This window comes from Phaenicophaeus curvirostris, chromosome 3 (genome assembly GCF_032191515.1).
Source record: "Phaenicophaeus curvirostris isolate KB17595 chromosome 3, BPBGC_Pcur_1.0, whole genome shotgun sequence".
NCBI classification, from domain to species: domain Eukaryota; kingdom Metazoa; phylum Chordata; class Aves; order Cuculiformes; family Cuculidae; genus Phaenicophaeus; species Phaenicophaeus curvirostris.
Window position 1 is genome coordinate 98,651,350 of NC_091394.1, and position 15,856 is coordinate 98,667,205.

The 15,856-nt window shown below is 49.3% G+C and overlaps 1 protein-coding gene and 1 pseudogene across 1 annotated transcript; both read left to right on the top strand.

Moving 5' to 3' along the window:
• Positions 1-248: 248 nt before the first annotated feature.
• LOC138718714 (feather keratin-like) lies at positions 249-587 on the top strand. Its single transcript, XM_069853215.1, has one exon. It carries the CDS (start codon positions 249-251, stop codon positions 585-587), a length of 339 nt encoding a protein of 112 aa, XP_069709316.1.
• A 1,796-nt stretch (positions 588-2,383) lies between these two features.
• LOC138719441 (zinc finger protein 850-like) overlaps positions 2,384-15,856 on the top strand; it is a 38,235-nt pseudogene continuing 24,762 nt past the window's right edge.

The window sequence follows — 15,856 nt, forward strand, 5'->3', positions numbered from 1 at the left end:
CTCCTCTGCACTCAACAAGGTGAGCCTCAAACCCTGAGCCTCCTCCTCCTGACCCACCTCTTCCCTCTCTTCCACCATGCTCTGTCCCAGCTACCGCATCCCAAATGCCTCCCCACCACCACGAACCCCACAGACCCACCCCACGCCTCCCCACTCCCCTGCCCTCCTCACACTCCACACCTCGAAACCCGCATGCGCCAACCGTGTACTGAACACCCTCTCTTCCAGGGACCCTCCACACCACACCCATGGCCTGCAACGACCTCTGCCGCCCCTGCGCACCCGCCCCACTGGCCAACAGCTGCAATGAGCCCTGCATCAGGCAGTGCCAGGACTCCTCCGTCGTCATCCAGCCTTCCACCGTGCAGGTCACCCTGCCAGGACCCATCCTCACCTCCTTCCCCCAGAGCACCGCCGTCGGGTCCTCCGCATCGGCTGCCGTGGGCAGTGAACTCAGCTACCAGGGAGTGCCCGTCTCCAATGGGGCCTTCGGCTATGGCTACGGCTACGGCTTGGGAGGTCTGGGCTGCTATGGTGGCAGAGGTCTCGGCTGGTTCGGTGGCAGGAGAGGCTGCTACCCATGCTAAGGGTCCTCTCCACCACCCTTGACACCAACCACCCACACCCTGGAAGCCACACCATGGCTTGAAGATGCACGTCCTCATGCCTTGAACTTGCTCCCTTCCACTTGACGCTTCTGTCTTCTCTATTTCCGCACCCACCCAATAAAGTTTTCCTGCATCCCAGCCTGAGAAGCCTCCTCTTCTTTCTTCTCCCAAGCTTCTTCCAACCCCACCCAGCACAAAGCCAGGGCTACAGTGGCCATTGGGGTGGGTAGAAAGAGATTACAAGCTCCTCCTAGGCTCTACGTCCCCCACCACAACAACAACACAGAGCAGCACAGGGACACTTCCAGAACATGACACAAGCCCTTCGCTTGCCCAGACAAAGGTTGTCCCTGCTCATGCACCACTCTCCAGACCTCTGATGCCAGCTCCCCAGGAAAGCAGACACTTGACTCTCTTCCCCAGGATGACTCTCTCCCCACCACAGAGGCAAAGTCACAGAACTGCAGAATCACAGAATGGTTGAGTTGGGTTGGAAGAGATCTCTGGAGATCTCCCAGTCCAAACCTCCTGCTAAAGCAGGGTCACCTCAATCAGGCTGTACAGGAATGCATCCAGATTGGATTTCAGTATCTCCAGGGAACAAGACTGCACACCCTCCCTGGGCAGCCAGTTCCAGTGCACCATCACTCTCACAAGAACAGCATTTCGAGATGTTCACGCAGAACATCACAAGTTCAATTTTGTACCTGATGCCCCTTGTCCTGTCGTAGGGAAACACTGAAAATGATGTGGGCCCATCCTGTTGGCCTAGGCCCTGACGATAGTCATAAGCAGTGATAGGAGCCCCTCGTCCTTCTCTTCTCCAGGGTAAACACACCCACGTCTCCCAGTCTCTCCTCATAAGACACAAATTTCAGTACTCTCATCACCTTGGTCTCTGCAGCCATTTCTCCACTGGTTCCTTTTCTGTCTTGAGTTGGGGAGTACGGAACGGGACACAAGACTCTAGATGAAGCCTCACTACAGCAGAGCAGACAGGGAGGAGAATCTCCCCTGATCTTCTTGATACACATTACTTCATGCACCCCAGGATACTGTTGGTCTCCTTGGCCACAAGGGCTCGTTGCTGCCTAATGTTCAGTTTGTCATCCACCACTACGCACACGTTCTTCTCCACAGGACAACTCACAATCCATTCAACAAAGAGCCCATATCCTTCTTTAGGAGTTCTTCCATCCAGGTGAAGAACTCGACACTTGATCTTGTGGAGTGTCATGATGTACGCACAGGTTTGTGTCGCTAGCCTGTCAATGCCCCTCTGGCTGGCACACCTTTCCCCTTGGGTATCCATCAAAACACCCAGCTTGGTGTCATCTGAAAATGCACTAAGTCTGCTCTGGCGGGGGTCCCTAAGGGGGCCGGGGAGAGCTGCCTCGAAGGGTGCCAGCTGTGCCCATGTCCCTGCTGCACCTCTCCAGGGGGAGCTGGGACCCAGCATCCCAGCATGGGGCTGGGCAGACAACCAGCATGCCAACACCGGGACTAGGCAGACACCCAGCATCCCAGCATCCCAGCATCGGAACTGCGCAGTGACCCAGCATCCCGGTATCGAGACTAGGCAGGGACCCAGCATCCCAGCATCAGTACTGGGCAGGGACCCAGTATTCCAGCACCAGGACTGGGCAGGGACCCATCAACCCAGCATCGGGACTGGGCAGGGATCCAGCATCCCAGCACTGGGACTGGGCAGGGACCCAGCATCGCAGCAACGGGATGTCTCCTCTCAGTGGGCACTGGAGAGGGAAAGGCATGGTCTCAGGGTTGAAGATGTATGTGGAGATCTCTGGATTGATGTCACAGCCAGAAAGAACGATGGGGCTGGAGTGGAAAGGGTGTGATTTGGGCACGAGTGGGGAATTGCCGGGGTTCAGCTGAGCTCGATCCCCCTGGGCTGCCGGTTCTCAGTCTGGCAGTGTCAGGGTTTGGGCAGAGGGTTCCAGGCAAGGCACAGCGGGGCGTGCTGAGCCGGGCGTGCTTCTTGCTGCAGATGGCGGGGCCGTTCGAGGAGGTGGCCATCTACTTGTGCTGCGAGGAGTGGGCAGAGCTGACGGGCTGGCAGCGGCGGCTCTACCGGGAGGTGATGCTGGACACCTACGAGATGGTTGCCTCACTGGGTGAGGACTCTCTGCGGCTCTGCTGGGCTGGGCTGGAGGCAGAATTGCCACATGGACCTGAGCTGGAGGCCTTGGGAGGGAACATGCAGCTGTGGGCATTGCTGCCTGAGTGCTGATGTTGGGGTTGGGACTGCAGGTTTTCCCCTGGCAGGCAGCCTTGTGTGCAGAGCGGTCGTGGTAGAGAGGATGGGATGGGATGGGATGGGATGGGATGGGATGGGATCCATTTTCAGTGGAAAGGGACCTACGAGGCTTCCTGGGTCCAAGTGCCTGAGCGCTTCAGGGATGAGCAGCTGTTAAATCACGGGATTATGGACATTGTCCAAATGCCTCTCCAAGCCTGACAGGCTTAGGGCATCAATGAGGTCTCCGGGAAGCTTGTTTTAGGGTTTGAGCACCCTCTGGGAAGAAATGCTTCCCCGAGTCTGGCCTTAACCTCTCCTTTTTCCACTTTGAGCCCTTTGTTGGCGTCCTGTGTGCAGGAGAGCAGCCAAGGTGACGAGGGTGATGCGAGGGGAGGCTGTAGGCGCAGGGAAGGGAGGATGAATGGTAGCCACGTTGAGGGACGAAAGAGGAGTGGAGTGGGAGGAGACGTTTGGGCTGTGGCTGTTGGGGTTGTGGGTGCTGGGGGTTCATGCTGCTTTCTGGACAGCGTGACACAGGGTGCTTCTGTCTGTTCCCCAACAGGCTGGGTCACCATCAAGCCAGATATCATCTGCAAGCTGGAACGAGGGCAGACGCCATGTGTGCCAGACCCCCCTGGGTCGCTGCAGAGGCACTGGAGCCCTGTGCCAGGCGTGTCCCAGGCGTCCGTGGGAAGGAGCAGGTCAAGCAGCAGGTGGGGGCTCACCTAATAGCGATCTGAGTGGGAGTCGGGGGGACATGTCAGTGCACCCTCACTTCCACCATGTGCTGGACCCTCAGTGGCTGGAGAAGAAGCCTTCTGCGTGTTCCGAGTGCAACGAGAGCTTTAGGAGCTGGACAGCCCTGGCCATCCAGAAATGCAGCTACAGGGTCGAGTGGCCCTTTTCCTGTACAGACTGCGGGAAGAGCTTCAGACGCAAGGCCAACCTGACCAGCCACCAACGCATCCACACTGGCGAGCGACCCTTTGCCTGTGCTAATTGTGACAGGAGGTTCAGACACAGGTCCAACCTCATCAGTCACCTGTGCATCCACACAGGTGAGCGGCCCTTCACCTGTGCTGACTGCGGCAAGAGCTTCAGCTGGAAGCGCAACATGATCAGCCATCAGCGCATCCACACCAGCGTGCGCCCTTTTTTCTATGCAGACTGTGGGAAGAGCTTCAGACGCAAGGCCACCCTGACTGACCACCAACGCATCCACACTTGCGAGCACCCCTTTGCCTGTGCCCATTGTGACAAGAGGTTCAGACATAGCACCAGCCTTATAACTCACCAGCGCATCCGCACTGGCAAGTGGCCCTTTGCCTGTGCTGACTGTGGCAAGAGCTTCAGGCACCAGACCTCCCTGTTCAGGCACCAGTGCATCCACACAGGTGAGCACCCCTTTGCCTGCACGGAGTGCAACAAGACCTTCAGCCGTAAGAGTGACCTGACTCGGGCCAGCGCCCCTTTGCCTGTGCTGACTGCAGAAAGAGCTTCTGCCACCGGAGGTCTTTGACCAAGCAGCAGCGCATCCATACAGGCACATGCCCCTTCACCTGTGCTGAGTGCAGAAAGAGCTTCAGAGAACAGAGCTCCCTGATTACTCATCAGCGCATCCACACAGGTGAGCGCCCCTTTGCCTGCACCGAATGCCACAGAAGCTTAGTCCAAAAGGGCAACCTGAACAGCCATCTGCGCATCCACACTGGCGAGCACCCATTCACCTGCACGAACTGTGACAAGAGCTTCAGCAGGAAGCGCTCTCTGATCGAGCACCAGCACATCCACACCAGTGAGCGTCCCTTGGCCTGAGCCACTGCAACCTCCACTTCTCAGGATGTGGCTGAGACATGAAATTGAACTTAACAACCCAGGAGCGTTATAAAACAGGTATTTTTTATTAGCAGTGCTGAGGTGCAAGGGGGTTCTCCTCCTAGCTTGCACACCATATTCTGTAACTAGCACCTACTTACTCCTCTAGAGACTCTCTTTTCTCACTGAAGCACAGCTGCACAGCTCTGGCTTGAGCACCCTGTGCTCCTGATAACACTTTCTTGTTTGGAAGGATGCCTTGTTTTGAAGAATGCCTTGTTTCCATTCCCCCGTTGTCTAGCCTATTAGTAAATTCTTTTACTTATTTAAAGGCTGCTTTCTGTATTGACGCTCTTCTTATTTTCTCGATTCTGTCTTCTGGCAAAGTTGATGTTTTTTCCATTGTTTGTAATCATTAATAGCCCCTCCAGTACAAGATATTAAACATTTAACTATAAAATGCAATAAAAGCCCTAAAATCATTAAAGCAACTATCAAAGCAAACAATTGTCTAAGCCAGAGCAAGTTAGGTAACCAAGAGGTGAGCTTTTCCCACAGTTCAGTAACAGCAAAAGAGTTACTGTCTTGTGCTGCTTTGTGTAAAACCTTGGTTTGTTTCCCAGTTTCATCTATGTCTTTTGTCACCTTTCCGGATTGGTTAGTGTAGGTGCAGAAACTTGTATTTATTAATGTATATACTCCTCGCATTTGTGCCGTTACTATATGCATCTCAAGAGAGCCAGAGGGATGTGGAGTCATCTCCCAGAATCACAGAATCATAAAATCATTAGGTTGGAAAAGACCCACAGGATCATTGAGGCCAACCATTCCTGTCGATCACTAAACCATGCCCTTCAGCATCTCATCCAGCCATCTCTTAAATACCTCTGGGTATGGTAACTGAACCACCTCCCTGGGCAGCCTCTGCCAATGCCCAATGACCCCTTCTGTGAAAAATGTCTTTGTAATGTCCCGCCTAATCCTCTCCTGGCGGAGCTTGAGGCCATTCCCTCTTGTTTTGTCACTTGGGAGACTTTTGTCACTTCCCTCCTCTCCACAACCGCCTTTCAGGTAGTTGTAGAGAACAATGAGGTCTCCCCTCAGCCTCGTCTTCGACAGGCTAAACAACCCCAGCTCTCTCAGCTGTTCCTCATAAGATCCGTTCTCCAGGCCCTTCACCAGCTTTGTCACTCTTCGTTGGACTCGTTTGAGAGCCTCAACATCCTTCTTGTGGTGAGGGGCCCAGAACTGAACACAGGATTCAAGGAGCGATCTCACCAGTGCTGAGTACAGAGGGAGAAAAACCTCCCTGTGGCTGCTGGTCACGCTATTTCTGATCCAAGCCAAGATGCCATTGGCCTTCTTGCCACCTGGGCCCCTGCTGGCTCATGTTCAGTCGCTGTCAACCAACACCTCCAGGTCCTTCTCCTCCAGGCAGCTTTCTAGGCAGCCTTCTAGTCTGCAGCTGCACAGGGTTGTTGTGCCCCAAGTGCAGGACCCGGCACTTGGCCTTGTTAAACCTCATGCCACTGGTCTCAGCCCAGCGGTCCAGCCTGTTCAGATCCCTCCAGCAGATCCACACTTCCACCCAGCTTAGTGTCATCCGCAAACTTGCTAAGGGTGCACTCGATGCCTTCATCCAGGTCATTGATAAAGACGTCGAACAGGGCTGGACCCAGCACTGATCCCTGGGGAACCCCACTTGGAACTGGCCTCCAGCTGGAGTTAACTCCATTTCCCAGCACTCTCTGGGCCCGGCCATCCAACCAGTTTTCCACCCAGGAGAGTGTGCCCCTGTCCCGTCCAGAGGCTGACAGTTTCCGAAGCAGAATGCTGTGAGAAACTGTGTCAAAGGCTTTACTGTAGTCCAAGATAACTATGTCCAGAGCCTTTCCCTCGTCCAGGAGGAGAGTCTCTTTTTCATAGAAGACCATCTGGTTAGTTTGGCAAGACCTGCCCTTCGTGGATCCCTGTTGACTGGGCCTGATCACCCAGTTCTCTTCCACATTCTTCATTATGGCACTCAAGATCACCTGTTCCACCTGAGGTCAGACTGACAGGCCTGTAGTTCCCTGGGTCCTCCCTGCGACCCTTCTTGTAGATGGGCACAACATCAGCCTCCAGTCCAGTGGAACTTCCCCAGTCAGCCAGGACTGCTGGAAGATGATGGAAAGGGGTTTGGCCAGCACATCCGCCAGCTCCTTCAATACTCTTAGGTGGATCCCATCCAGCTTCATCGACTTGTGGGTGTCTAGTTGGGCAAGCAAGTCTCTAACCACCTCCTCTTGGGTCATGGGAGCCTCATTCTGCTCCTCTAACTCCTGGGTTTGTACACAGAGGGAACAACTTTCCTTACTATTAAAGACTGAGGCCAAGAAGGCATTAAGTTCCTCAGCCTTGTCCTCATCCCCAGTCGCTGCAGTTCCTTCTGCATCCAACAGAGACTGTGTATTTTCCCTGGTCTTCCTGTTATTGTTAATGTACTTATAGAAAGATCTTTTGTTATCTTTCACATACTTGGCCAATCTGATTTCTAGTTGGGCCTTGGCCCTTACGATATTTTCCCTGCACGATATCACTTACTCCCTGTAGTCTACCCAAGACTCTTTTCCCTTCTTCCAAAGTTCATAGACATTCCTCTTCAAGACAGGATTTCCTTTTTGCCAAGTGCCCAGCCCTCGTGGGCTCCCTTGTCCTTAAGGACTATCTCCCTTGGGACTTGGCCAACCAGCCTCTGAACAGTCCAAAGTCTGGAAGTTTAATGTGACTGTTCTGCTAATCCCCCTCTTCACCTCACCTACAACTGAAAATCCTGTCATCTCGTGATCGCTTTGTCCCCAGTGTGTGTTTTCAAAGGGGACATCATCCTTGATTAGCCTCTGTGCCTTCTACACAGATGGCTGAGGAGAGAGCTGAGGGTGGTGTTTACCTTGAGTTTGGAGTAAAACCTTTGAAGCTTTCTCTCCTTGCATGCTCCTAAACTGGCCCAAAAAGTGTGTGTGTGTGTTAGTGCGTGTGTGGAGAGTGAGATGGACTGCAAAGTGGTTTGAGGGCTGGGCCCAGAGGCTTGTGATGAGTGGCATGAAGTCCTGATGGAGGCAAGTCTGAGGGCATGTAGCTCAGGACTGGGACCTGTGGGGTGAACCCTGTTCAACATCTTCCTCAATGATCAGGGCTGTGGGATGCGGTGTCCCTTCAGCATGCTGGCAGATGTTAACCCTCATTTGAAAGAGAGAAATATTAACAGGGAGAGTGGTGGTGATACGACAAGGGACTGTGATTTTGAACTGAAAGAGACTCGCGGGAGGCTACAAAGGTGATCAGAGAGCTGGAGACCTCCAAGTTACATATTAGGAAGTAATTCTTTACCGTGAGGGTGGAGAAACAGTGCAAGAGTTTTCCCAAAATAGTCATGGATGCATTTTAAGCCTCCCCTCAGAGAGAAGCTCAGGGGCAGCTGAATCCATTTCCAGTCCCAGAGGGGTTGATGGTTTATGACTAAAGGATGACGTGTGTGTGCTTATCCATGTTTGTGCCACAGGTCAGAATCCGGTCACCTGTGAGAGTCTTCTTAGAGACTGGGACACATGGTGTTAACACGTGACACTCGCAGCCTGATGGGCCAGTGCTGGTCAGAGAAACAATCTCCCAAGCCCGAAGGCAGGAATTTTATCCAAGTAACAGATTAAAACAAATTAAGAATTGCTGCTGATAAATGCTGACTGCATTAGTGATTAAACACTTCTAATGGGCTAACAATGAGCAGGAAGAGATATAGAGAACAAGGATGTTAAAGGATTTTCACCAGATAGTGGGTGACTCTAGGCTTGCTTTATTCACAACTCAGAGCTGGGCCATCACCTCAGGGAGTGGCAAAGGCCCAAACAAAATCATCAGATATTTATATATTTTGACATAGCATTATACAATAGGTATTTTCTTTGAAAAGTTCTTGGTGTTTCTCCATGTGCTCCTCGTTCTTTATTCTTCGTTATCTCCAAAGTCCACCATAGTTCATCTCCAATATCTCATTTCAGTTCTCCCTCAGAAGTGATGCTTCAACAGGTCGCATTCGTCCTCTAGTCATAAAAGTCACTTCTCTTCTTTCTTGAGACACATCTATTCACCTTTAAACTTTAAAGGAAAAACTCAAGCTGTTCCATTAACTTATACCTATAGCTAGTCTATGCCTACACTTAAACACAAGTGGACCTTTTAATCATCAGTTCTCATCAAATCTAATCCCTATAATCTAAGTCTGACATTTCCTACACAATCTCTTGACTCAGCTGGACTGGGTCTGCACATGGGACAACTGAGCAATATTCTTGTAATTGTCGTAAAGATTCATTTCCAACACCTGATCTTATTCTATTCTTTGGCTGGAGAAGTGGGCCTGTGAGAACCTCATGAGGTTCAACAGGGCCAAGTGCAAGGTCCTACACCTGGACTGGGGCAATCCCCGAGTTCAGTACACGATGGGGGATGACGTGATTGAGAGCTGCCCTGCAGAGAAGGACTTCGGGGGGCTGGTCGATGAGAAGGTCGACATGAGCTGGCAATGTGCGCTCACACTCTAGAAGGCCAACTGTATCCTGGGCTGCATCAAAAGAAGTGTGGTCGAGGGAGGTGATTCTGCCCCTCGATTCCTCTCTTGTGAGACCTCATCTGGAGTACTTCGTCCAGTTCTGGAATTCTCAACAGAAGAAGGAGATGGAACTGTTGGAATGGATCCAGAGGAGGCCACAAAGATGATCCGAGGGCTGGAGCAACTTCCATATGAGGACAAACTGAGAGAGTTGGGCTTGTTCAGCCTGGAGAAGGCTCCAAGGAGATCTTAGAGTGACCTTCCAGTACCTGAAAGGGGCTACAAAAAAGCTGGAGAGGGACTATTCATAAAGGCTTGCGGCAATAGGGCAAGGGGGAATGGGTATAAACTGGAGAGGGGCAGAATTAGGCTTGATATAAGGAAGAATTTCTTCACCGTGAGAGTGGTGAGACACTGGAACAGGTTGCCACTGGAACAAGTTCTGGATGCCCCATCCCTGGAGGTGTTCAAGGAAAGGGTGGATGGGGCCTTGGGCAGACTGATCTAGTGGGATGTCCTAGCCCATGGCAGGGGCATTGGAAATAGATGATCTTTAAGGTCCCTTCCAATCCTAACTATTCTATGATTCTACGATTAATACAATACTCTATTTATCACAATTAACTATCAATAACATCTACGTCCTACAAGGACATATTTATCGTATTTCCTCATTTCCCTTAACAAGGAACAATAAAATTTGAGTTAGCAGCTATTTTCATGGGAAAAACATCTGACAGAGTCACAGGCATGCAATTCCTGCCAAAAAGACATTTCTTCTAGGTGGAGGAATAGAGGTGCAGTCCTGTTGGGTAAGCAGGGCATTTTTTCAGCCTGCCCCCTCAATTAAAGGGTTTTCAGGTATCAATTTCACACCTTTTGAAACCGTTTGGGTGCCTCCTGGCAAGGTGAGAGTGAGTCCATCAGTGAGTATTGATCAGCCTTGGCAAGGCCCCTTCTGTCGTCAGAAGTGGGAACGCCGTGCCTGCGAGGAAAGGAGCTCAGCCTGAACTTTTAGGGGTGTTTCTGCTCTGAACTGAAGTGACTGTAAGGCCTCCGTCCCATTCCAGGGATCACTCAGCCGATGTGAGGGTTAGACCGCCAGCCAATTGATCTGGTTTACCAGATGCATTGGCCAGTGTTGCTCCCTGTAGTGACTGAGGCACAGACTCCGTTCCGGTGCAGTAACGAAATCAGTTTCATATGCACAAGCAAAGCTTTACATACCCTTATCTGCCTCCTTAGCCAGCTACCCCAGTGATTTCCCACACTAAAGTCTCACAGTACAGCGATTCACTCTCATGGTTACAGTGATTCAGCGTAACTCTAGTTGCTACAAACGTTTCTCTCGTCTAGCAACCAAAAGTCCCAAAAGTTCCTTTGCAGTTATCTCAGCTCTGCATTCTCTCCTCCCGATTAGCTTGCCCACGGTTTCTTGCCAACGAGCACGAGGATATTGGCCGCATTATCCTGCATGTACATGGCGGTGAAATCTTCCATTCCAACAGCTCCCTCTGGCCAAACGCTTTCTTTTGCAAAAACAAAGTCCCCTTTCCAAACTCACCACGAGGTTAGTGTTTGCCACCCACAGGGCCCAGCAAGGCTGTTAGACCACAGCACCCCTGCAGCAGCACCCAGCGCCCGTGGGACTCTCAGCAGCAGATTTCAGGAGCACCGGGCTGTGGAGGCAGCTGCAGGCTGGGAGTGCTGGGGGTGCACTCATGAGCCACCATGGGCCCCTCGTCCTTTAACTGCTCCTTGCAGCTGCTGCACTGCAAGGACCTGGCCTCTGTCCACCCCCTCGCCTGAGAAGGACTATCCTCCTCCTGTCTGTCGCCCTCAGCACCACTCGCAGGCCCTGCTGCACCCATGTGTTGGGAAATGGTTAAGTGAACAAGGCCCTTGAAGGAGCTGTATAAACAATCTCGCTGTTAAATGATGAGCTAAGAGTAGGTGGCTGTACAAGCAATTCTTTTTGATAACATTAAGCCTTACTCTAAGATAAGTCAGCACATAGTTCAGAACATTTTAATTAAAACAGGGCATTGTGTCCTTGAACATAGAAACTGTAGCAGGATGTTAGAAGCAAAATAGTACGTAATAGTTAATGAATATTAACATGGGGGCAATATGAATATAGCTAATGAATATGTATTTGCATGCTGTTACTAACCAATGGAATTGTAATACGATGATGTAATCGAGTATAAGGAAAGTATATAACCTAACTTCTTTTGAATAAAGTTGACCTTGCTTTATCAATCATATTGATTTGACCGCATGGTTCCTCCCGCTGCAGCAGTGGCACCCGAACAGGGACCCAGGCAGATTGACTGGACCGGGTCCTGGCTGCTAAACTGGACCAGGAATGGCAGGAGCTCGGGAGAGCACCGGTAGCAGCGACCGGAGGGCAAAAGATCGACGCCTGGCTGGAACAGAAGAACTCAATCCGTGCCTGAACCGACCTTATAGAAGGGGTTCGCCGTCCAAGGAGGGCTACTGCGAGTGTGAGGCTGCACCATTTCTGTGTTAGAGTTACCGGTAACCATGGAAAAGCAAGTAGCCCTCGATTTATTGCAACGCTTTTTAGAAAAGCGAAAGTTACAAGATATAGACACCGACAAGGAGCCCGATGTGATACCACGACAGATTAATTCGTAGCGAATTGGAGACTGGAGCGGCTGAACAGAAGGGATGCAGAGAGGCCGGCCAAAACCATCCTCACTGCCCCGGCAAGAAGAGATTACTTTAGAGCGGAGTGCTCTGCTGGTGTGAAATAGGATCTCGCTATCAAAAGGTGAGCAGTCAGGGAGGAGATGGGGTTGGACGATTACGAGAAAGAAGGTGTCCTAAAACTCCTCCAACATATCCTCTCTAAGAGAGGGAAAAAATATGATGCCTCCGTTATTAAAGCATTTTTGAACTGGGTCTGGCGCCATAAACTAATCCCAGGAGCACAAGTCGCATTCGAAATTCCTACCTGGGAAGCAATAGGTCATGTATTATGGGATGCAGTGGCCGAAGGAGGCAAGGAGGCAAAAGAAGCAGCCAGATTCGGACCGGTGTGGAGGGAAATAGTGGAGGTGCTGCGGACAATGAAAGGAGAGAGATCAGCAGCTGCAGTGGCTACAGCGGTACTCGGAGCGCCCAGGGCTCCCGTATCGCTTGGCACAGCTCCATAGGCTTTCCCAGCAACCTCACTCTTCTCCCACATGTTAAACATCCCACAACGGGCCACACTAGAATCTAGCCCATTTAATGTATCTGGTGCTGTTGGCAGAGTGCTCACCGCCCCTGTGGCTGCATCTAACAAAATTTTAGTAAGAGAGATGCCAAAAGCATTATATCACCAGACAGAGACAGACGAAAAGCTGTCTGATAAACCCCAAGAAACTCAAAGCTGCCGTGATCCAGTATGGCCTTAAATCACAAGTTACGACATCGCTAATACAGTACATCTCTAAATCACATACCCTCATTCCGACGGACATATGTAACTTAGCAAAATTGATTCTTGCAGCAGCAATCTCAGCACTGCACTCAGATAATCCCCCGCAGAAAAGACAAGAAAAACTAGCTACCTTTTTCGGAGTAAGACAGGCTAATCCAGTACGTGGAATGTCTGCGTCCACATGCAGGACTGCACAGAACTTAGTCGAAACTGTGCTACGTAGTCAACCATCAGCACCTGCTGATGGTCCCTTTGATCCAGGGCCAGCAGCCTCTGAGAGAACTTTGATTTATTTTCATCAGCGGAGGTGCAGTGACCCTAAACAGCTACAAACTTTTCCTGGGAATTGTTTGCGGGAGGCTGGAGACTCAAAAACCTGCAGAGAAAGTACTAACTGCTCTGCTACCGCCGCGGGGGGGGCACTGCCCTGGGCTGAGAGGGGGCCGCCCGCCTGCTACTGCTGCGAAACCCAAGCAGTTTCAGCATTGCAGAAGGGACTGTTAACAGATACGATAAGAAATGGCTTGATTAAACAATGTTGGTAGCAGTTCAAGAATCAAGACAGTTTGAATAATACAACTTTACAACAGATGCGGCTTTTTGGTTTATCAAACACTTATAAAGATACTGAATGTTGGAAAGTTGAAACAGCCATGACCCATATATGGTGTTTATAGATACATCAAAGGATGTGCTTGACAAGCAAGTAAGACAACCGAGCAGTTACAGAAGCCTTAGTTTTGCAATCAGTGACAAAAAATCCTAATGATTAATGTAGAAAGATATGATGCAGTCTGAAAACTCCTACAACAGCTGGGATCATTTACCTATTAAGCACAGCTGATAGCTGCTGCCCTGACTGTAATCTGGGACAGAAATAAGTTCTGTCAGAGATGCAGGAAAGAGAGACATTTTAAAAGAGACTGCCACACGCAACACCAGGAGAGAGGGCCTAAAATCTGCCCTCAGTGTGGAAAGGGCAAACATTTTACCAGTTAGTGTAAATCAAAATGGGATAAGAACGGGGCAGTATTGTCAGAAAACCAGGAGCAAAGCATGGTTCAGAGGCATGTACCAATACAGATGCCTCTGCAGGGAGCAGCAGCTCTCACCTCAGAGCAAGAACCAGAGGCATCACTGAGATAGATGTGATCACCACCATCGTAGTTGTGCTGCAATCCTCTGCACTTCACACAATACCATGGAACGTAAAAGGACCATTGGAGGGTGGCTTTACTAACTTGTAATTAGAATGATTGTCAATAATTCGATTGGGAATCTTTGTTTTACCTGGGGTCATTGATGCAGGCTGTACTGGAATAATTCAAGCAAGGGTATGGAGGCTGTCTCCACTAGTGTTATGAACACCATTTCCACTAGTATTAATACCAAAGGATAGCCGGATAGTGTATTTAATTTTGTTCAAAGCAGCTGTGTTCTGAGCTGACACTGTAGAGCATGGCTCACAAGGATTTGAGTCCATAAGGATCCCTGAAATACATTTGGCTTAGTCCCTACAAACTCAGCCTCTTATGTTGAAGTGTAGTGTAACCCTAATCCTAATAAATTAGTGTAATTCACTAATCTTGTTGGGGAGAGATGTGTTAAATGCAATGGGAATAGACATTGGAATTATGAACGAGTGAAAAATTGGGTACATTTCAAAACTTAGTGGAGGAGCAAATAGATCATGGGCATACAGTCCCATTTAATAGTCCTTGGAATGCACCTGTATTTGTGATAAAAAAGAAATCTGGAAAATGGCGTTATTTACATGACTTTTCTAGACAAACTACAAGAGGCCTTAAATAAGCAGGCAGACAATATGGCCGCTAGATAAGTGTTGCTTAAACAATTAGTCTTAAAGAACGCAAAGATGGACTTAGTGCACTGTTAATTGCATGATCACCTGTTACAAAGATTGTTTATTTTACCAGAATTGACTGATGCTGACTTTACAAGAGCGATGCAAGTAATAGCTTGGATGCCTATGCCTCCTGACTTTGTATCAAAGGGCACTAGAATCACTCAGCTGATTTGTTTTTCAGCAATTGTACCCCATGAAGAGACAGAGGCTGTGGTTCAACTGACCAGTCCGTGATTCTATCAATACAGAAACTACTAACGACTACCATAAGTGAAATATTTATTAGACAATCGATATAAGCCTTATTAGATAATGCATGTACATATTTTAAGTGTTGTATGTTCCCAGTACCATGTGTAGTTTAAATATCTGTAGCATGGGAAAATTGTGGATCCAATAGTGATAACCAGCATCATATGAATGTATTCGGCTAGCTGAGAAATGAGTGGTTGTATGTGTGTGTGTTTGAAGCGCTTCAAACGTTTGTAGGACTTAGAAATTGGTTTTGATTAATCTTGAAAATATATCTCTGGGACCTTTCAATCTCAAATGTCCACTAAGCCGGCAAACAGGTAGGTTTACCTGGGGATCTTTGGAATGAAAGGCTTCAGAAGGAAAAGTTTTAAAATACCTAGCAAAACATGCAGCTGTATGTGTGTGAGTGCACACACACCCACCCCCCGCTTCCTTCTCCTTCCTTTCTAAGTTTTTTTTCTTTCAGCTTTGCAGAAGTCCAGAGGAGTTAAGGGTGTTATCTTTCTAGGGGAATGTTGTGAGAACACTCTGCATTCCAATGTCACTCGTCAGCAATTGCTGGGTCCTAGTGCGGACAACCTTTAGGGATAATTAAGGCAATGACAGAGGAAAATTCAAAAGATTCATTACGAATTATTGAGTGGATATTTTACCACACTAACCCCAAAAACCATAGTCACTAAATTTGAAATGATTACAATGATAATCACCGAGGGAAGAAAAAGAAGTGTTCAGTTATTAGGCCAAGACTCAACAATCATTTATATCCCAATGACAAAAGAATATGCTAAGTGGTGCATGGCAAATATTTTGAATTTACAAGTAGATCTAATAGATTATCCAGAAAGTATTAATATCCATTTACCAAGTCATGCCATTATTGAACATACCCATCAAGTAGTAAAAACAGTTAGCAAAACAAAGAAAAAAAAAAAAGAAAAAAAAAGGGGGGGGAGAATCAGGAGAGACACTGCAAAACAGATTGATAAAGGTGCAATATGTCATGAAATTT